Here is a 22,885-nt window from a genome sequence, read left to right on the forward strand (position 1 = left end):
CTGGAGGCTTCCTTCACTTAGTGATGAGAGGGATGTTCTGTTGGGGTTTTGTAGTTATTCACTCTTGAGCTGTTTTAGTCCCTGATTTTGCTTCAAGACTTTGGTCTATTACTAAGGAAGTTTGGAGAACTTAGACTAATCAGACAAACTGCTGTCTTTTTTTTCTAAGTTTATTGTGTGGAATTGTTACAATCTGTTGAAGTGTAGAGCTCTAGCAGTCTTTTAACTTCTGAATTAACTTGAACACTACCCATTCAGCGTGAGTTTTTTCTTTAGGTGTCTATCTTTAAAAAGTAAGTCTGGATAGCAGAAAACATGTTTTTCTTTGGTATGCTATGCCTGGTGCTGAACTTTGAGAATCAGACAGTGAGAGTTGAGCTAGCAAGAAATTTATTTGAAAATTTAAGCAGACCAAACTCACTATCCTGAGTTTAGATAGTGAGAATTTTGGGAAAGTTAATAAACAGCTTGTTAATTTACTGTGTGTATATAGAAAAGCCTTACACTTCAGGGCAGCACTGCTAAAGGCTGTGCAGACCTTTCCTGGCACTGCTCAAACACAGAACTGGACTTTCAGAGATGGGGAATGTGCTGCTTGTTTGCATCTGTGGAAAGGATAGTGTAAATAAGTTTATACTGTGTAGATGGTGGTGATTATAATGTTCTATTAAAGTTGTTAGGACTTGAGAAAGGAAGTGTAAACTACAAGTTTTTCTTAAAATGGTAAAACAGTATTTTGTAATAAAACGTTTACAGATCTATGTTTTTGTAGAGTTGTGGAAGGGAGCTTTGTGAAGCTTAGACTTGGTTAAGGTTGATTTTCATATCATGAACAAAATTTCCCTAGAGGTTACAACTTTGTCTTTCCTTTGTAGGGAAATGAAACGCTCTTTTATTAGCTGTTTGTTAACTAACAAGTAAATATGTCCTACACACTGAGCCTCGTATGTATTTTTGACAGTTTTGTGTTTAGTTATAATCCATTGCAAAACTTGTTTTCCTTTAACTATAGGATTTTGGAGCAAATGTCAAAACAAAACAAACATTTCCACTGTGACACATGAGATAGCATTCCTTTCACATAAGATTTTTATTTTCCTTTGGTCCTGGGTGGGTTTTATTAAGGATAAATTTACTATTTAAAAAAATGGTTTATTACACTATGTCACTTTCATTCTTACCATTAGAATTATAACTATGGATTTAAAAAATTGCAATAAGCACATTTAAAAAGATACAGTCTTATCAGGCAGTGGTACACACCTTTAATCCCAGGACTAAGGAGGCAGAGGCAGGTGGATCCCTGTGAGTTTGGGGTCAGCCTGGTTTGCAAAGCTAGTCTAAGACAGCCAAGGCTACACAGAGAAACCCTGTCTCAAAATAAAACAAAACAAAAACAAAAAACAAACAAAGAAAACAAGCAAACAAAAAAACCAAACCAAACAAAAAAGATGGAGTCACTTTCAGAACTTTATTTTATGAGAAAGCATATGCTTTTGGGTTTTTGAAATTATGTACAGTTATGAAATAATTGAAATAATATATCTGTATGTACATTGGTGTATAGTAAAGTAGAGTGCTTTGTTTTTAGGGTCCTGATGAAGAAGCCATTGTGGATCTTGGCAAAACCAGCTCAACCGTGAACACCAAGTTTGAAAAAGAAGAACTAGAAAGTAAGTTCATTGGAAATAATTTCTGTGTAGGGAAATGACCAAGCAATGCTTGTCAGCGTTTTCTTAAGCTTCACTTAGTGCTTCTGGAAATGTTCTGGGGTCAGCATTTGCTTAGAAGACTATTGAATACTTTTCTAGTACAGTGCAACGTTGTTATCTCTGTCAAGACATCTGATTATTTACTCTCTGATGAAGAATTGCATAGACAGACTTCGGGAAGCTTTTCCCACCTCATTGATAGTTGCAGTTACTTGGGAAAATGAAAGGTAATGATTACAAATTGTGTTCCTTTCCCACAGTTTTGGTAGGCTGGTTGGAGTACCAGATTTCAAGCCACAAAGTTGTCATCAGTTGTTCATTTCGTTGGTGTTACAGTAACCACCACTTAGAATTGTGCAGCAAATGAGTTCTTTTTTTTTCCCTAAATGGAAAGAAATTCTTTTAGTTTTTTTTCTATCTTTTGTTTTGGAAATAGCTTTGGATTTACAGAATGTCAGCATACACAATGCAAAACATTTCTGTATGCACCTGTGAGCACAGGCTCATCTCATGTTAAAAATACTAATTGTGAAATCGTATCATTTGTGAAAATACAAAAACTAACACTGGATAATAAAAGTGGGTTTACTTACATTTTCCTAACTACAGTTTTGTTTTGTTTTTGAATTCACTGGTTATCCTACAGGACCCAGTGGACACAGTCTGAGGTGTGTGACACCTTTAGTTGCTGTGTCCCCCTAGTCTCCTCTCATCTGTGTGGGTTTCTCATCCTCACCTAGTTGTCATGACGGTGACAGTGGAGAAGGAGGGAATGGTTCTTGTGTACTTGGTACAGTGGTCCACAGTTTGCAGATCAAGATGAAATGTATACCACAGCAGTAAGGACACATCTCGGTAGAACATGATGAGTTAAATGTCGAATATTTGGCTAAATTGGTGTTCATGGCAGAGTTTTCATAGACACTTTAAGGTATTTTCATCCTGAATTTCTTGCCTCTGCCTCCTGAGTGCTGTGCTTACATCTGCATGAGCCAACATGCCTGACTAAAAATGACCTAAAAGTCTTTAGATTACCACATGTAATATATTATAACAGAGGATACCAAAAGCAAAAGCAGAAGAAGCAGTAAGACTGTCTTCAGATCCGTGAGTTTTAGTATATTCTTATTTTTTTCTAGCCTTTCTGCTATGAACTCATAAAATTGAATTTTATCTTGGGTTGGTGCACCAAGAATTAGTTGGAGTCATGAGATTGTAATCTTAGCACACAGCTATCGGGAATTGACTCTTCAGTTACAGTTTCACTAAAATAAAATTGTAAAATCTGAGTTTAATTATAGTTATTTCTAATATTGAGATATAATTCACATGTACAGTTAGCCATTTAAAAATATTCAGTTCAATGTTTACATGCTATTGTCATACAACCATCACAACTTTGGTTCCAGAAACATATCTGACATCCTTGAAGAAACCTTGAATAATTAAGTATTAAATTTGTAATTTCTGGTATAATTTTTCTAATAATTGAGTTTGAATTTCTATAGAGTATCAAGTTCTTAGTATGTTAATGTTAGTCAGAGTGCTTAGGTACTAGGAAATATTTTAACAAATACTTTCAATGTATTTTTATAAGTCTAGTTATTTTTACTTTTAAAGTTGCTTAGTTTTTGATGCATTTGTTATTTGAGACAAGGCCTTGCTATGCAACTCAGTCTACTGAAGAACTTCTTGTATAGCCCAGTTCTGATGATTGGTCTTCATTGTCAGCTTGAATAGGTTTAAAATCACTTAGAATATACACTTGCAGGCATGTCTCTGAAGGTATTTCTAGGGAGTTTTAACTGAAGGGAACCCGACCACTAATGTAACATCACATGGCCTGAGATCCCAGACTAGAAGAATGGGAAAAAAGAAAGACAGCATCGTGGCAAGGAAAGTGAACACTAGTAGAGCTTTTGAAATTTCCTTTCTATGATGCCTGAGCTGCCAAGAGATGAGCCAGAGCCTCCTGTGTCTGGTGTCATACCTTACTGAATTTAATATATCCCCTCTAAACTAAGCTGACATAAATCCTCCTTTTTAAAAAGTTGTTGATCATGTATCTGGCCTCAGCATCCAGAAGAGTGACATGAAAGGTGGTGGTATCTCACACCTTTAATCCCAGCACTCAGAGGCAGAGGCAGGTGGGTCTCTGTGAGTTCCTGGCCAGCCTGGTTTATAGAGCAAGTTCCAGGACAGCCATGGCTACACAGAGAAACTCTGTCTCAAAGACCTTCCCCTCTCCAAAACAAACAAAACAAAACAGGTAACATGAGAAAAACAGCTAATATACCTTGAACTTACAGTTCTGTTTCAGCCTCCCAGGTGCTGGGATGATGGCTGTCCACCTTTATTTACTTGATTGACACTAATGTTTTGGCAGCTGACACATAAAACAGTATTCATTTGGAATTTAAAACAAAATTTTACTGAATTAACAGATTTGTAAGTAGGGAATAGACAAATGATTATGATCAAATGTAGTTGATAAGGATCAAGTGCACCTTTAAATGTCATCTAAGAGGCTAGGCATGATGTAATCCTGTAATCCTCATCTGGCAGGCGAGGCAGGAGGACTCTTGAGTTCACTGCTAGCAAGACCCTGTCTCAAAGCTAAAATGAGAACAGAAAATCTCATTTAAGGTTAAAGAAGTTCTTGATGTATTTATTTACTGACCATCTTAGGAAATTTTTTATGAAAAGAGAATGAAAATTAGCCTAATATTTCAGCATATTGTTTATTTTATATAAAAAGGCAAAAATCGACTGTTTTTCCCATGAGTGCCTATATTTTGAATTTGTGGTTCACATCTCTCTGTATTCAACAAAAAAATACAATTTCAATAATGAAGTATTTGAAGAAATTAGGTTGTTGCCTCTCAGTAGTGAACACAGTGTTGTCTCTGTGTAAGCAGTATTTCTCAGTGGACAAAGCAGAGACTACCTTTCGATTTCTTTGGAGGAGTAAGATATAAAGGATAATATTTTCCCAGTAGTAGTAGCAGGAAATCTTACCTGCTTTGTCTGTCTGTCTGTCTGTCTATCTATCTATCTATCTATCTATCTATCTATCTATCTATCTATCTATCCTGAAGTATTTAGTTCTTTATGTGTTTTACCTTTATGTATGTGTGTGTATCATGTGCATACGGATGCGTATAGAGGTCAGAAGGTATTTTGAATCCCCCGGAACTGGAATGTGAGCTGCCATGTAGGTGCTGAAAATAAACCTGGAAACTATGGAAGAAAAGAAGTGTTCACGACCACTGAATCATCTTTTCAGCCCTAATTGGTGTTTTTCGTTCATTCATTCATTCATTCATTTATTTGTATTTGAATCTTGTTCTGATTCAAATAACAAAAAAATCTCTGAAACAATGAAAATTTAATAATATACATTTATTTAAATATTAGTATGTTATAATATATGAGGTACTTAATAACCCTTAAGACATATATTAAGGATGTCTACTAAATTGAATTGGCCATGAATGTACATAGAATAAGTGTGTATATGTGTGTTTATATGTGTATACTTAAACATTTATATACTTTTGCTTGTATTTTTTATAAGTACATTGTTTTGTTTTGTTTGCCTGTTTCTTATCTCTTTAAAGCCTAGGCTAACAATGAACTCTCAATCTTCCTGCCTTAACTTCCTGAGGATTGTATAAATGTGTCACCACTCTTTTTTAAGGTAAAATAATTTATCCGTATATTGTATGGTCTATCTAGCATTTGCTGATTGAGTTTAGATGACTGACTGATGTTTCCACTTGTAATCTCCGCGGCTAGCTTAATTATCAGTTAGTAGTGCAGTGCCCTACGGTAACATTGTGGCACTTTATAAAATAAATTACTGAAGACTGCCATTATTGTCTTTGAGCTTAGTGTTATTCTTTGTTTCTAGAGTAAAGTGTGATATACTTTCTTGCATGCATGCCATACTTTCATTTTGGTTAAACCAGTAATATACTTTCAAAACTTTTACTAGGTCATCGAGCTGTGTATGTTGGTGTTCATGTACCGTTTAGTAAAGAGAGTCGTCGGCGTCACAAGCATCGAGGCCACAAACATCACCACCGGAGAAGAAAAGATAAAGACTCAGATAAAGAAGATGGGCGGGAGTCTCCTTCCTATGGTAGGAAGAAGTTGCCCTCTACTGAGGGCTTTAACTTTTCTCCAAGAAGTATCTTATTTTTCACTTCATTCCTTCTGAAGTATACATCTGCAGTGATTTGAGCACTTTGTGAGGATGCCTGTAAAATTAGGACATTTCTGTTTTGTCTTTTGAGGTAAGGCATCTCTGAGCAGCCCCAGATGGCCTCAGACTAATTGAAGTCTTCTGAATGCAGGCACTTTAGGTGTGTGCCACCGGGCCTCACCAAGAGTTTTTTCTCATCTCTCTGTTTCTTCTCTTCATTTCTTCTCTTCCCTACCTTTTCATGGTCCCTTTTCCTTTCCTTCCCTCTGTTCTTTCATTACTTCTCTCTGCCTGCTGGAGAATTAAATCCAGGGCATCGTGCATGCTAGGTAAGTGTATTACACTGACCGATTTCCTTGTCTCATAACTTTTTTTTCCTTTCTAGGAAGAGTGTTCACTAGTAGCTTAATGTTTCATTGATATAAATGGAGTAGCAGTGGTAGTGGACCTTAGTTTGCTTTTTATTTCAGACTTTTGAGTTTTAAAAACTGGTTATTATCATTTAGCTTTCAAATTAGTGTTGTTTTATATCCTTTTACTCTTCCATATATTTCATTACTTGGATATACATTAAGCAGATACTAAGGCTTTTAGAAAGCATTGCAGTTTTGTTTTTATTTTTTATTTTTGGTCTTTGAGACATAGTCTCACTCTGTGGCCCTACAGAGCCTGGTACTTAGTATGTAGACCAAGATGGCTTTGAACTTGCTGCTATCTTCCTTCTTAATTACCTGGTTAACCTGAGCAAGAAATGGTGGTCTGATATGATATGTCAGTATTGTTTATTTAGAAGGACAAGGGTTGATATGTGCTCTTTAGTCTCAGCTCCCCATCCCCCCTAAGACTTTTTTTTTTTTTTTGGTGTTTGTAGGAATTGAACCCACTAATGCCTGACACATTCCAGTCAAGCATTCTGCCGCTGAGCTGCATTCCCAGCTTGAAAGAGCTGTTTTAAAAGTAGTTTTAATAGATGGATATGATCATTTTCATTTTATAGGAAAGTTTTATCTAAGCTTTGGCTCAGAGAGGCTAACTGATAGTAATTTTTTGAGCTTTTACTAAGAGGAAATGGTGACCTCATAATATTAAATGATTATGTACTGGACAGAGGTCATGTAGCTAGCAATGAAAGAATAAGGTGCTTAGAGATGACGGTTACCAAACCTGATGACTTGAGTTTGATTGCCAGAACTCATATGATAGTGGGAGAAAAGTTGTTCTTGATAACTTCATGTTTGTGCTGTGGCACATTTACCATCTGCACACATTCACTCAGAAAACAGGTAAATGTAAAACAAAACTAGAAAGGACAAATGAATACTGCATTTGGAAAAGTTCAGTTGTGAACTGACTAGGGCAATGAGGGAAGTAAGACAGATGGATGTACGTAGAAAAGCTGAGATCAGGTGGACTTGGCTCTCTGATGGAGAAGCTGCAACACCCCAGAAGCCCAGTGCGTTTATTATATACAGGAGGACAGGTAGGCAGACTTACTGCATACAACAGAACAGGGAAGCAGGGCCATGCAGCTGAATAAGAAGGCACGTTTAGCTTAGCTGGGTAGGGGCAGTCACTGCAGGGGAGCAGGTTTCAATTGTGAACATCTGAAGAGGGCAGAAAGCTGCAGTGGATATTTTCTGTATTTACTGTCAACATTTGCACTTAGACCTGAGGAAGGCTTTGCCATTGCTCTGAGGGAACAGTTTTTATTTCTTTGGCCCAGGTAGATGTGTTGAGCCTGGCATCAGTGCACACATGTGCATGTCCTGTGGCCTTCATGGCAAATTTCTGGTGTGAGGGCCTGAGGGGCAGCCTTCTTGAAGCACACTCCATTGAAGCACTTCCGTAACCTGTGAGCATGTGCGTTGGTGGATAGTCTTGGGTCACCACCTTATTGTTGGCACAATGGCTTTTCGTTTTCTCCCCACCCTCCTTTGCAGGAGCCATTCTTCCTGGCCTTAGTTGGAAAGTACATCCATGATTTTTAATTGTTTGTGTTTATTGATGGAATCTTTTGTAGCACAGACTGGGCTCAAACTCTGTGATATAGCAGAGGTTGGTCTTGAATTTCTGATTCTCCTGCTTACATTGCCTGAGTGGTGGGATTATAGAAAGGCACCACCACGTCCAGCTTTCCTTTCTCTGCTGAAGCGAGATTAACAGTAGTACACACTTATGGGCTATGGAGGTGGCCCAGTGGATAAAATACTACCTGCTCAAGCATGAGGACCTGAGTTTAATTCCCAGCACCCATGTAATAGCTGAGTGGTGGCACATGTTTGTAACCCAGGGCTGCTAACAGTTGTACATAGTCTAGCAACATGCTGCGTATGCTGTGCAGTGGTTCCTAAGTTATGTTAATCATGGTGTCTTTGTGTGAAGACTTTGATATGCAAGTGGTAGTTATACCGTACATTATTTTTAACTCACCTAAGAGCTACACTTTGAAATAGGTCTCCAGGAGGACAGAACTTGTAAAACAATAGTTTGATCTCTGGATAGCAGGTAGCCCAGGTTCTGAATTGTGAGAAGAAGCAAGTGAGATAAGTCCTGTTGCCTGGCTGATTGGTCAGGAACTGTTTTCTGCTCTGATACCACAAGGTAGGGCCTGGCCAACACTCAAGAGCCTGGGTTAAAGAAGAATCCAGAAACAGTGAAAATTTCAGTCTTGTTGAGAGTGAGAACAGTACAGGCAGCAGAGATATAGAGCCTTTTACAGCATAGGTATGGCTGATAGCACAGGTTTCACTAAGTGAAACCAAACTGTCTACACCAAAAATTGTCAGGTGCAACCAATGCAGTGCTTAGAGACGTGGGCCATTTGATTCTTGAGCATTGGAAAGAAGGAATAGGAGTCAGGGATGTTATAGTCTAGCCTAAGCAACTACAGGAAAAGGTAAAATGTATTAAGCTGCAGGAAAAGGAACAAAAACTAGAAATGGTGAGATGACCCAGTGAAGAGAGCTTATTGCTCTTTCAGAGGACACATGTTCAGTTCCCAGCACCCACCTCAGGCAGCTTATAACTGCCTGTAAATCTACCTATAAGGGATGCAAAACCCTTTTCTGGCCTCTGCGGGCCCTACCAGACCCCATATAGGCACATATGTGCATACAGAAATAAAAAATAAATCACTGGGCACGGTGATGCATACCTTTTTTTCTTAGCTCCAGGAGAGAGAGGCTGTGGATCTCTCTAACCTCTTCAAGTATTCTGTTGCATCCACAGGGGCCTGGAGGACTGTTTACTTAGGTGTCAGTTTTTGTGTGAACTCATTTCTCATGTACAGCGGAGTGGATTTTGTTTTTAATTGAAAGCCTTAAGGTTTTCTGCTATTTAGTGGCCTAGTGTCTATTTTGCAAGTATGCTTTTTACAGTTATTCTGACCTCCTAACCCCCAGCTGACAGTTGTATTTCTCTATTACAACAGGAAAGCTGGCTTCTACATGTTGGTAGCTTGAAGTTTCACTTCAGTTTCTAAAACTTAAAGGCTTCCATTTCTTTTAATTCATAAACTTAGCTGTTTCTACTATTTTATCTAATACTTCATCTATATGTATATAACATGGATATATATATATATATATATATATATATATATATATATATATATGTTGGAGTTTGGAAGTAACAGTAGTACAGTCCTGGCTGGTGTGGAGCTTACTGTTCCGACCAGGCTGGCCGTAGACTTGAAGTTCTCTTCTTGCCACAGCTCTCTGAGTACTAGAGTTGTATATGTGAGCCGTCACCCCCCACCAGAATCTGTTTTATGTGATAGAAGTGGTTAGTTCCAGACCTTCCCCTGAAGTGTATGTACTGTTGTTTTGTAAAGACACACCGTCACAGAGGGTACAGTTCATCCTCGGGACTGAAGATGACGATGAGGAGCACATTCCCCATGACCTCTTCACAGAGATGGATGAGCTCTGCTACAGAGATGGAGAAGAGTATGAGTGGAAGGAGACCGCCAGGTAACACTGCTCTCTCTCAGTTTATAAAGGGAAATTATAAGATACAGTTGGTGATTCATTTATTTGTTTACTTATTTATTTATTGAGATAGGTTCTTATTTTATAATCCTGCTGGTCTGGAACTCAGGGTATAACCCAGGCTTGCAGCAATTATTCAGCTTCTACCTACTTAGTGGTCCCTTTCCTTGTTAATGCTGGAAATTTTCTTTTTTTCTTTGCTCTCAATTTGTTTCCTTGAGTGCTCTCATTTAATATGTTATAAAAGGGTTTGTAATGGTTGATTTTTAAATGTCTTTATACAAATTTGAAGTTAATATCTTATATAAGAGAAATACTGCTCTTTTGTTTTTATTGACTTATTTTTTAAATATAATTTTTTTTCATACAAAGAAACAAACTAAGATGACCTATTTACATGTTGTTAAACTACGAGCTTACCATATAATGCAGAAGTTTAGATGGTTGCAGACAGTGTAAACCATTGGCCTAATTTGTGGAAATGCATTTTGAGGCAGTATTTTGTTTTGGTGGTGATTTTTTTTTCTGTGTTTTTCTTTTTAAAAATCAAGTTAATGTTTATGGCATTAAAATAAGCAAATAAAATGTCCTTTATTTTCAGTGTCTCTGTATTATTCATTTAGGTGGCTGAAATTTGAAGAGGATGTTGAAGATGGCGGTGACCGATGGAGTAAGCCCTATGTGGCGACTCTGTCTTTGCACAGTCTCTTTGAACTGAGGAGTTGTATCCTAAATGGAACAGTCATGCTGGATATGAGAGCAAGCACTCTCGATGAAATAGCAGGTTACTGATTTTTTTGTTTTTACATTTACGATGATTAAATAAGATGAAGTGTTATTTTAAGACACTCATTTAACAGCTATATATTGAAGGTTTAGTCTTTCTGGTGGCACTGTAGGTTTGTCCAAGAGACGAACAGGTTAAATTAGAATGTGACCACTGCCATCAGCACATATGCAGTTTGCCCTCTGGGAGATGAGAGGAAAGTCTTAATGGTGAAAGTCTGACGAGAACATTAATTATACAGCTCTAGAATCAGTGTACCTGGGCAGAAGAAGCAGGTACTGTAAGAGAAGACAGTGTTTTATGGAGGAGCCTGAGCAAGAAGAAAGTTCCAGAGAAGAACAGGCGGTGTGACTGGGTATAGTCAGCTAGTTCCACAGGAAGGTGCATGTTTCTTGAATAATTAAATATAGAAGGCTTGAGAGTGTGCATAGTGCTCACGTATCATATATAAGGTCCTATTTCCATTTCTTCCCTTGCCCAAGAAAGGGACAGATTGTGGTAACCCTCAAATTACTGGGCTGAAACGTTGATTTTATTTGGTGAGCATTCGGGCAGTTTTTGTGATTAAGTTGGCAAGAGAGTGATCCTGACATGTACCCTGGGAATATTATCCTGCATAACTCTGGAGTGGGATGGTAATGGAAGCAACAAGTCCAACTACTTCTTTGGAGTTGTTTGAGTTAGTAAAGCTGGCATTAAGTATGGCAGTGGAAACAAAGGAACCAAAATGAGAGACAGACTTGAAGGAGTATCAGGAAGGGGAACAGAAAAAGAGTTGTGATTGTTAAATGACTTTGGTCCACAGTTGTTCAATACCAAAATCAAATCTGATGTAAATGAGGATAATACTATGTAGTCACTGCAGATTGTTCTCATAGTAAAGCAATAAACCTAGTATTTTGGTTTGTTAAGAAAGCCCAGATTGTAATTTGTGGGCTATAAATAACTTGAATTTTATGTGATTGTTACATTTGACTGGGTGCTGCAAATCTTTGAATTGTCAAGTCTCATTCATTCTGAATATGGACAGATTACATCTGATAGTTGTCACAATATAGAACTTTTATTTTTAAAAAGAATATTGTTACTTATTCTTTGACAGTTTTATATCTGTCGTGTATCTTTATCATTTGTTACACCAGATCTTCCCACTCACTGTTTCATGGTCTCCTTAGCAAACCCCCTCCCGTTTGCATGCATTCTCAGTTATTATGACCTACCGAGTCCATTTGGTGTTGTCTGCATGGGTATGGCTGTGCTACCATCCCCCAGAATAGAATGCAGTGGTGTGGAGACTGGACTCAAGCACTCACTTGTGATGAGTTGTGATTATGCTAATGTTAAGAATTACCTGTTAGTTGTTTTTTTTTTTTTTCCGTTTTTCTTTTGTAATAGTTTTGTCATAGTTTTGAAGATTTGACTTAAAATGATCTCTCATAGGGCTGGGGATTTAATTCAGTGTTAGAGCACTTACCTAGCATGTATAAGGGTTCCATCCCAATCAGAAAGAAAAAAAGCAACAACAAAGAGAGCCAACTCATCAGATTCTTCTTAGTGCGTTGTTCAAAAATTTATATAGGGAGGGGTTGGAGGGATGGTTCAGTGGTTAAGGGCGTTAGTTTTTCTTCCAAAGAATCTGGGCTTGATTTCAGTACTCAGGCGGCAGTCACAACTCTCTGTAACTCCAGTTCCAGGGATATGATGGCCTCTCCTGATTTCTGCAACCTCTGCAAGCACATAGGACACATACATATACTCGGTAACAGACACATATATGTAAAATAAATCTATTTTTAAAACCTTGTACACACTTTAGTGCATTGAATATAGTGCCCTGGTTGAGCATGGTGGTACATGCCTATAATTTCAGCACTCAGGGAGGCAGAGGCAGGCGGATCTCTGTGAGTTTGAGGCCAGCCTGGTCAGCAAAGCAGGTCTAGGACAGCCAAGTCTACAGAGAAAAGCCCTGTCTCAAAAAATCCAAAAAACCAAAACAAAAAAAGAAAGAAAAAGAAAGTAGTGCCTAGAGGGGCCCTGCCATTAGTCCTTTACTCTCCCACGTTCCCATCCCTTTATTTCTTGGCAGAATTTGCCATGTCACAGATTCTGTCTACGTCATTGGTTTTGCACCTCTGTCAGAGTTAGAGCTACCATTTCTTTACCACCCTGTTCCTAGCACAACACAGAACTTCGGAGGAAATCTTTAGAATCCCATGCCATTGAATATTTAGCTAAATAGAATTTACTACTTCTCCTTCATTTATTAACTAGAATTTACTACATGGGAAAGCAGCTCTTTAAAATACACTACATAGTGAAATAAGGTCTTGCTAATTATTCTTTTTTGATGGATGACTAATGTTTATATTTACCTTTATTCATATGTTATCATAGTGTTTATGTAGTAAAAATAACTCTAATTTATTTATTTATTTTTTTGTCATTGAATAGATATGGTGTTAGACAACATGATAGCCTCTGGCCAGTTAGATGACTCCATAAGGGAGAATGTGAGAGAAGCTCTCCTGAAAAGACATCACCATCAAAATGAGAAAAGATTCACGAGTCGGATTCCCCTGGTTCGATCTTTTGCAGATATAGGCAAGAAACATTCTGACCCTCACTTGCTTGAAAGGAATGGTGAGATAAGTTGTGGTGTCCAGTTTTTGCTCATATTTCTCTAATGGCATTCCCAGTGTTACAGTTAATATGTGTTGCAAGAAAGGTGGGATTTCTACACTTTTACCATTTTTCTTTATCCAGAATTATCTTTTCTAACAGTGTTCCTTTTTGTTTGTTTGTTTGTGTTTCTTTGACACAGTGTCATTAACACAGGCTGTCTTGAAACACTGTGTAACTTATGCTAAACTTGAACTTGGATTTTTTTTTTCCTTAGCCTCCCTCATGCTAGAATTACAGGCCTGTACAAATAAGACCAGTGTGATATAGTAAGCAATTGGATGAAGAAAAAGCATTCACTGTTACTAGAATGTAATAAATTTTCCTTAAGTAATCTATAAATACAATCACTATCCCTTACCCAGAATCACATCTGCTTTTTTGTTTTAAGTTTTTGTGTAAATTATTTTAGAGGCATAAATTATGACCTGTAATTTAAATGTTTTTAATTTTAAATGCTGAATTTGAACTTTATGCTTATATTAGGTTTTTTTTTCCTGATGATTTTTTTTCCTTCTAAATGTCCTAAAAGTACTAAACATAAACAAGTATTTTGGGAGCTAGTTTCGGACATTTTTATACTTTGTGGAAGATTTTCAAGATAGGGCTATCTAACATGGATGGTAGACAAGTTGGTGTCTTTCAGTCTATTGAGAATGGCTCAAACCTAGGTGGCCAGACTCAGTTCTGCTCTTCCTTTCTGAGAATTGTGGCAGTTTATGCAGGACTTGGAGAAACAGTGTTTTTGCTTTTTAAATTTTACTTTTATATTATGCTGTACGTATTTTGCCTGCATATATGTATGTGTGCCTTGTGCCTGAGGCGATCAAAAGAGGACATTGCGTACCTTGGAACTGGAGTTAAGAATGGTTGTGAGTCAGCATGTGGGTGCCAAAAGTAAACCCAGTTCCTCTGGAAGAGCAAGAAGTCTCCTAACTGCTGAACCATTGACTTGAAACAGCCAGTTAGCTGTCAGTTTCTTAGAACAAATGCACGTTTGCCTTTCTAGAGTAGGAATACACCAGCATGTTTCTCATGTGGCTCTTAAAACAGAACTAAGATAACAAAACGTAGAAATCCCAGAGGCAGAGGCTTATGAGGGTCCTTACTCCTCTAACTGCCGTCATTACAGGAAGTCTAGGACTGCAAGTTGTGACAAATGGGATCTGGGACACAGTAGCTTTCTGCTCTTTTCTTCCCTGAATGGCTGTTAAGTGGTTGTCTAAGTCATTAGCCATATGTATAAGGCCTTAAGAAGTTGACAGCAGCCATTGTTTGTAGCTTAGTATAAGATATTTAATTTGATCATTAAGGGGTCTTTTAATCTGCTTAAATTTGGAACATTTAAGGGACTTAAGTTTAATTTACAAACAAATTCTACATGGCATCGTTCCTGCTTTCATTTTTCCTTTATTGTATATTCTCCACTGCAGTGACGTGATTTATTTACTTGAAGGACTCTAATATTAAAGTTTTATTAACTATATGTAGTATTTTCTTTTTTCTCTCTATAGTTTAATTTCTTTTTATCATACAATGGCTACTTTCTTTTGAATGCAATGTTCTAATTTTGTTCTGTTATAATTATAAATGTAATAAACTTTTCTGCATGTAGCTCTTAAGAGCTGAATGGTAGTTTATGTATTAACAATTGTCTCTATTAATATATTTTAGTTACCATACAAATAATGGGTTTATCACACTCTTTATATTTGACTCTCCTGATTATGTAGCTTTGATTACGCAGGCTATAAGACTTTTGCATTTCTTTTATAACTATTTAATTTTAAAAATCTTCAGGAGAAAGTGCTTCACTCTTAAGCCACATTGACTAGTTGTACCAGGTGTTTTAAGTGTAACTGTTGCTATGCTTTTGAAATGTTCTAGATTTACTTTCTTATTGCTCTTGGTGAATGCTTTGTTTTTAGCTAGCTAATTCATCAATTGTGTATACAGTTGATTAGCTGGATGTACTATGGCAGAAGTAAAATGTGCCTTGGAATACTGATTTAAAATTTGATGTTACAGTTCTCTGTCTGTCTTTCTCTCTCCTTTATTTTTGAGACAGGGTTTCACTGTGTAATTCTGGCTGGCTTGAAACTTGCTTTGCAGACTAGCCTAGCCTTGAACTAAGAGATTAATCATACATGGCTATGATTCTCTTTTATAATTATAATTTCTATATTTTGTCTTGCATTTTTAAACTTTACTTAAAAGCACTGAACAGCCCCTGGTACAAACATTTTTACGTTAACAGTTTTAAGTTAATCAGCAGGTAATACTAATGTAGAATCTTTCAAGAATTAACTATCTATATATGTTGGTACCATTTAGGAGAACTATTTTTTAAAATACACATTCAGTCAGGGAACTGATTGCAGTTTAAGAACTTTTTAGTGCCATTATAGCAAGTATGACTGACCTGCTAACCCTCACAGGAATTTGAGCTTGTAATTTGTGGTTTGAGTTTTGTGCTCTTTATTGCTTAATGCAATGAACATCACTTTTTACTTACTTGTTTTATCTCAGGGGAAGGCCTGTCTGCCTCCCGCCATTCTTTGCGAACAGGTCTGTCTGCCTCAAACCTTTCCTTGAGAGGAGAATCGCCTTTATCTCTTCTTCTCAGTCATCTTCTTCCTTCTTCAAGAGCTGGAACCCCTGCAGGCTCGAGGTGTACCACCCCAGTATCTACCCCCCAGAGCAGTCCTCCTTCCAGCCCTGGCCTAAGTCGCCTGGCCTCCAGAAGTTCCCAACAGAGTCAGCCTCAGGCCCCAGAACTACTGGTGTCACCTGACAGGGATGATATTCCCAGAGTAGTAATTCATCCGCCTGAGGAAGACATAGAAGCACTCAAAGGCCAAGAGCTGAAGAATGAGGAAAATACTGACTTCACTCCAGGCAACTGTCCAGAGTCCTCCATGTGTGGTGCTTTCTGCCTCTGGGTCACTTGCGCTGAGAATGCCTGTCAGCACATAGCTTGAGCAGCATATGTAGATATGCTTATGGTTTGACTTCTGCATGTTTTTGTTCTTTACATTGTATTACAGAAAAAAGAATAAAGCAATTAAAACTTAGGTTATAAAAACACTGCAAAGAAGGCTATACATAAGCTCTTAAATATTTTTTTTCCTACTGAGATTTTAGAATTCATATTTGGGTGTTTAGGAAACAATTTTTGCTGTGACTCTAAGAAGTGTGGCTTTTCTTATGCACTTTACTTGTTAGGTAAAGGAACACATAATTGCGATGAGGTGACGTGCCTTTCATGAGTTTGATGCTTTTCTTTAAAGAACATAGTACATCTTAGCTTTCCTAATATGATAGGATGCCATGTTCTTTTCCCCATTTTCTGTCTGAGAAGATTGAAATTCTGTTAGAATTACGTGGAGTCTTTATTTAAGAGGAGTGCTGTGTTTTGGAACACACTTCAGTTGTTTTTATTTATGACAGGGTGTGTTAGTCCAAGTTTACTTGTTAGGTAAAGGATGGTTTTCAGAGATGGAGGATACTAAACTATGCTCATGCTGTGCTCATGTTGAGGATAAGATATATTTTTTATAAGTAAATTATAAAATTTGTTATAGTGCTTCAGAGATCACTATGGCTAAGACCTTGTACTGCTCTTGCAGAGTACTTGAGTTTGATCTTTTGCCCCCTTGTCAGGTTGCTCACTGTGTTTGGGGATCTGATGCCCTCTGCTGCCATCTTCAGACCACTTATATGCACATGTGCGTACACACACACACTCACACACACTTAAAAAGGAAGTAAGAATTTTAATAAAGCTTTCTAAGGTAATAAAGATTCTTATTAACTGAGAATTGAGGTACACGTTTTCTTTCTTTCTTTCTTTCTTCTTCTTTCTTTTTCTTTTTTTTTTACTTTTATCTGCATTTATTTTATAATGAATTTATTATTCCCGTGCCATCAGCTTTTGTTGGCACGAAACTGAAGAGTTTCTTCTGAGATTTTTTTTTTTCTTTCTTCTTCTGTGCACTCGTCTCTTCTGGTTTTGGAACAATTTGTTCCTTTTCAGTGAGGATCATCTCAATGTGGCAAGGGGAGCTTATGGATGGGTTAACCCATCCATTCAATGACTAGAGAATCTACATCTAGACCCTAAGTTCAGCATTACTCTCTGCATTCTTAAGCATATGCAGCAAAAATTCAGCACTCTTTTGCCCACCGACCCTGAGTCCAGCCCCACTGTCTGGCCTGGGTGCACCTCCCTACTCTACCATTATGCCGCCAGAATGGCACCCACTGCTTCTTTAAAGTGACATCTTTCAGATACTTGGTGGCTTTTCGGATATCCTTGATGGCCTGGGCAGTTTCCCAGTGTTCTTAAAGTGAACACGAAGATTTGAACCTCTTGATTTGCATGATTTTGTAGGGTTTTCAGGGTCAAGAGAGTAGTGAACCATCTTCCTGGATCACTTCTGGCCGCTTTCAGGAAGAGGAAGCGCGAGGGTTACTCAAAGCCTTCCCACATTTTCTTTAATACATGAATTTTTACGGCAGGATATCAGCTTTTTTTGAATAGATGAGATTAAAACGGATAGATTTCTGAAGACAAGATAAAGGCATAGGATCAGCTTTCATTGCTTCTTTTGTAACTGCCATTTGCTCTTAGAACATGTAGCCATTTCTAGCAGGACTCTCAAGAAACTGGTGTTCTGCAAAGGAGGACTCCTAAAATTCAGTAGCCATGCAGTGGTGGGAAGCTTCATTTTCTGCTGACTGCCTTGATTCTTTGTAGTAGTAACTAGTTTTAGGAGCCAGGAGACTTTCCCATTTAAGGAGACAGTTTTAATTTAGCTGAGTTTGAAAATATTATTCAGAGAGAGAATCATGGTAGAATGTTTTAGTTCTTTTCTGAGAACAAGGCCTTCTGTAGCTCAGGCTAGCTTTGAGCTTCTGTTTCTTCAGTCTCCACCTTCCAACTGCTGGTAGTAACAGGATTGTGTTTCCATGTTTGGCAGGTGAAATGTTTTCAACATGCACCTGCCATTTTGAAAAAAGGGACAGGTTGAAGATGATCATCACAGCCAAGCAATTTCAGCTGAATTTTACTTTATTCTTTCTGTTCCTACCGACTTTACATGCCCCCCTCCCCCCATCCTCCTTGTTCCTAGCTCTCAAATCTGCTGTCTGAGTTGTTCTAGAAGCTGCACTGGTTTTTCTTTTGCTTATGTGTAGAATACATTTCAAAGTCAATAGTGCCTATCTCAGCCACAGTTCCCGCCAGGGTTTAATAATACTCTTCTTGATTTTCTCGTGTGGGAGTATTTTGAAGGTATTGATAAGGTTAATTCTTCCCAGCTTCCTTGGGCAAGGAAGAGACACTATTCTGGAAGTGTAGGGACAAAGGTCAAACAAGAGGAATCTTAATAACTTTTCTAGGCTAAGTTGACATTTTAAAAAAATATTTTTTTAAGAAATAACTTTTATTTCAGAATTGTTTAATTTATTCAGAGAATTATCTACATGGCTAAATTAGGTGCACTGCTTTTTATATGAAGTTTTTTCACTCATATTGATACCTCAGTTTGTTGACCAGAGAAGTGAACATTGTAGAGGACTTATGTCCAGCGTTGAAGCGGTGAACCCTAATGCCTTAATTTTATGTTCATTAGCTATGATTGTTCTATTCCATTAGCATAAACATGCTTGGATGTATCAAGTACAGCTGATGAGCTTGAAATTATAGAAATGATTACTAGTTTTAACAAAAGACTGATTAATAGTAGGTGAATTTCTGTACAACAGTAGATTGTATTATATTGTACTCTTGTCCTCTTAAAAATGTTCACTGGTTCAGTAGTTTATATCATTGAACTAGAAGTTCTTTTATCTTTTAAGAAAAATGAGGTGGATTTAGTGGTAGAAATCTGTGTGGTGGTGCAATTTGGATTTTAAATTTTTGAGATTTGAGCTTTCTGTAGACCTTTTGGTAAAGGGAGATTAGTGTAGTGATGCTTTACACTCTTACTATGAAACACTGCTGTTGAGTGTCACCTGGAGTGAGTGTACTAACACTTGAACATGCGTCCTTTATGATTCAGACAACAACTGCATTATTCACATGCTAATTTATAGGCTTGCTGAGCCACAGAAATTGAGTGAATTAATTAATCACATGGCTACAAGTGATGAGTATTATTTAGCTCAGATTTCTTTGATTATATAATTTTAATGTTTTACTTGGAACACTTGTTTATGGTCTTTTAGTTAGATTTCTTAGAAAGATGACAGGAGAAATGAGTCAAATACTACTGAAAAAAATCAAAATTCTTGAGGAAACTTATGATTAAGGAAGATTAAATGTAGCTCTTAAATTTTCTAAATTATACTTAGAATTCACCAGAGGATTCATACTGGTATTGATGACATCCTAGGTGAAGCTTGGCCACACTGAATTCCATACAATTCACATGGGCTAGAGATACTCAGAGTGAGGTACCTAGAAGTATTTGTGGCCATAACACTCTGGTCTTAGTTCTAATCTTTTGTAGTTCCACACTGACTCACTTCTTTTCCTCCAGAGGCTACTGTGTAGTTTCCACTAGAGTGCTTTAAGTGTTAAGATACTCCGCGTCATCCTGCTCGTGTGTTCTAATTCCTGTTGCTGGAATGAAGCTAATATCTGGCACTTTTTAACCTCACATTTGCTTTCATAATAAACCGTTGCTTTAAGGTTCTAAGCAAGTCAGGCTACAAGGTGGGTTTTCTTTTTTCTAATTTGGGTTGTGTGTTTTCTTAAATACAGGGATTTTGGCTTCTCCACAGTCTGCTCCTGGAAACCTGGACAATAGTAAAAGTGGTGAAATGAAAGGTAACGGAAGTGGAGGAAGCAGAGAAAATAGTACTGTTGACTTTAGCAAGGTAATTCAGTAATTGTAAGTTTTCATTAGCTTTCCTACTGAGAAAATAACTAGTAATGTGTTGCTTTGCTGCTGTTGCTGACATTGACTGTTCAGTAGACTGCTGTGTATACACTTGCGTGGTATCTTGTGAGGTGGTAAGGACAGGAACTGGGATAGTCTCCAAGTATTTGGGGAACTACATGCTTACAGTTTCAGTGGCTGAAAATAAAATTTCCTTTCATGTACATTGTGTGTGTAAATTAATCTGGATTGAGACCATAAAGAATAATTAGCAAGTTGTGTTAATCAGTTTATGGGCCATGAAAAGGACTTCTCTGCAATTCATATGTATTCTCACATTATAGAAAACTTATCAGTAGGGATTTTGACTATTCAGAAATAGTATTCATCTGGGCATGCTGGCATGTTGCTGTAATCCTAGTTATCCTGAGGCCAAGGCAAAGGAATCTCGTTTGTGGCTAGCCTGGGTTACATAGTGAGTTCTAGACTACCCTGAACTAAATAGCAAAATCTTATCTTCAAAAACAAATCAAACAATAAAAGGCTGTTACAGTTGTTTCTAACTTACTTTGTTTTCACTGGTGCTCTGTTTCAGATCATCAGCAAGTGTTCCTAGCTAAACTGGAATTTTTTCCTTGTTGCTGAATAAGTAAATTACTGTAATTTGCATTGTATAGATCTTCTGTAGGCATGGCAGTTGTGGTTGATCTTTGTTCCTCTGACACAGTTTTACTTTTTTACTCGGCCTATTCTTGTGTACCCTCCCTGTCTCTTGTTGGGCAGGAGTCTGCCTCCTGGCACTGTAGTTGTGGCACACTGGGTGTGGGACTCAAGAGGCCTGCTGTAAGTGCTGGTTTTATCTCTTAATAGATAGTCTTGTTAGTGGTTGTTTAGTAACTTGTGTGAACCTTTGTACAAATGAGATCTTCACTTGCTCTGGTGTCGTGTTTGTAACATTTTTGTAATTATACACAGGCAGCTGAGTTTCCCCTACACATTGTTCCATGTCTGAATCAATCAAACCTACAGATTTTCATTGTAAATAACATTTTTTCCATTTAAGGAAAATATTAGGAAATGATGGTTTTTAAAAAGGAGGATTAGTAAAAACAAATGAAATAATACGACTGAGTAATAGAAAAACATGCAATGACTATGTTGTAGCGCTGTGTATAATTTCATGAGCCATTGTTAGCTTGTGTACTGTGTGTCCTTACCAGTTTTTAATGAATGGTCTATTCATTGAAAAGTTTTCAAGTTTATGTTTGATCATATAGAGCTCTAACATAGTAAAGGTTGTAGAAGTGAGAACAATGGATGGTGAGTTTTGCTTGCACTTTTGTATTTGTCTATGCCATTCTTCATATCTGTGTGAATTTTGGCATTTATACATCTTATAGATCACATGCTTGGATTGGCAGTAGTAGTCTTAAAATTTTTTCATTCATTTCTAAGTAATCATATTTCTAAATTATTTGTTTATCAATAGGTTGACATGAATTTCATGAGGAAAATTCCTACAGGAGCTGAGGCATCCAATGTTTTGGTAGGAGAAGTGGACTTTTTGGAGAGACCTATCATTGCCTTTGTGAGACTGGCTCCTGCAGTGCTCCTCTCAGGGTTGACTGAGGTCCCTGTGCCCACTAGGTAAAAAGCAGTTCTTTTTCATGACTGTTCATATGGATCCACTGAAAGAATACTTGCTTTGTGTAATAGAGGCACTATTTAATTACTCTACTCAGTCACTGTGTCAAAATACTTTTGAGTGTTAAAATATAAATTATCTTCCACTTCTCAGCTTGTAGCTAGTTTCGTTTTGCAGCCGACCTGGAATTTACTGTGTAGTCAAGAATCCTTTCTGGGAGGGTCCTTAACTAAATGCTTTGATCCAGAAGAGTTTCAGAGGGTAGAATTTTTTTGTGAACGTTTTAGAATTTTTCTGAACTATTTAATTTGACAGATCTTACTTTCAAGGTTATAGATATGAGCCATCTTCTCTAGTTGTAATAATATTGCTTGAAAACAGCTCTTCATTTGTATGTTTAGCAGAAGTTTTACAAAGCTAGCTACTGAGATTCATTTTTGTGCTGGGGACCTGGCAGCAGGCTTGTTTATGTTCAGCTTTCATACTGTCCTGAGACACACTCAGTCATTGGAGACAGGCCCATCTTCTGTGCGTGTGTGCAAAATGCTTTGTTTTGGCCTGACAGCAGATTTCCTTTCATGTGCACACAGAGTAGCATTGGTTGAGACCGTAAAGATAATTAGCAAGTTGTGCTAATCAGCTGATTGAAAAGGAGATCTCTGCAGTTCATTAGCACAAGCAGCTTAATTGAGAATGTGACTTGTTCTCAAAGTAACCTTCTTTACTATAGTTGAAGGTTTTTTGTTGTTTGTTTTTGATGAAGTCTGTATGAGCCAGGTTGCATTCCTATCCTTGGCAGTCTCTTCAGCCTCCTGAGTGCTGAGCTTTAGGCATATGCCACCATACGAGGGTCTTTTTTTTTTTTTCTTGTTTGTTTTTTTTTTTTTAGCAGGGAGGTCCCAAAGTACCTTGAAGAGATTGATAGTATACTCTTGTAACTGATTTAGTAATTAAGAGTTGAAGAATTAAACAGGAAAGA

At 37.5% G+C, this 22,885-nt stretch overlaps 1 protein-coding gene across 5 annotated transcripts in view; it reads left to right on the forward strand.

Annotated features, from left to right (window-relative positions):
- Slc4a7 (solute carrier family 4 member 7) overlaps window positions 1-22,885 on the forward strand; it is a 101,485-nt gene that overhangs the window by 27,903 nt on the left and 50,697 nt on the right. For 3 of the 5 annotated variants that reach the window (XM_060390988.1, XM_060390987.1, XM_060390985.1), the window contains exons 2-8: window positions 1,592-1,673; window positions 5,710-5,856; window positions 9,752-9,890; window positions 10,532-10,692; window positions 13,147-13,335; window positions 20,144-20,259; window positions 21,751-21,908. In XM_060390988.1, the coding sequence (XP_060246971.1) occupies window positions 1,592-1,673; window positions 5,710-5,856; window positions 9,752-9,890; window positions 10,532-10,692; window positions 13,147-13,335; window positions 20,144-20,259; window positions 21,751-21,908 (992 nt within the window). Of the gene's footprint in view, window positions 1-1,591; window positions 1,674-5,709; window positions 5,857-9,751; window positions 9,891-10,531; window positions 10,693-13,146; window positions 13,336-20,143; window positions 20,260-21,044; window positions 21,105-21,750; window positions 21,909-22,885 lie in introns of all 5 variants that reach the window. The other 2 variants (XM_060390989.1, XM_060390986.1) reach the window with 2 other exon arrangements.

Source organism: Meriones unguiculatus, chromosome 9 (assembly GCF_030254825.1).
Source record: "Meriones unguiculatus strain TT.TT164.6M chromosome 9, Bangor_MerUng_6.1, whole genome shotgun sequence".
Lineage (NCBI taxonomy): Eukaryota > Metazoa > Chordata > Mammalia > Rodentia > Muridae > Meriones > Meriones unguiculatus.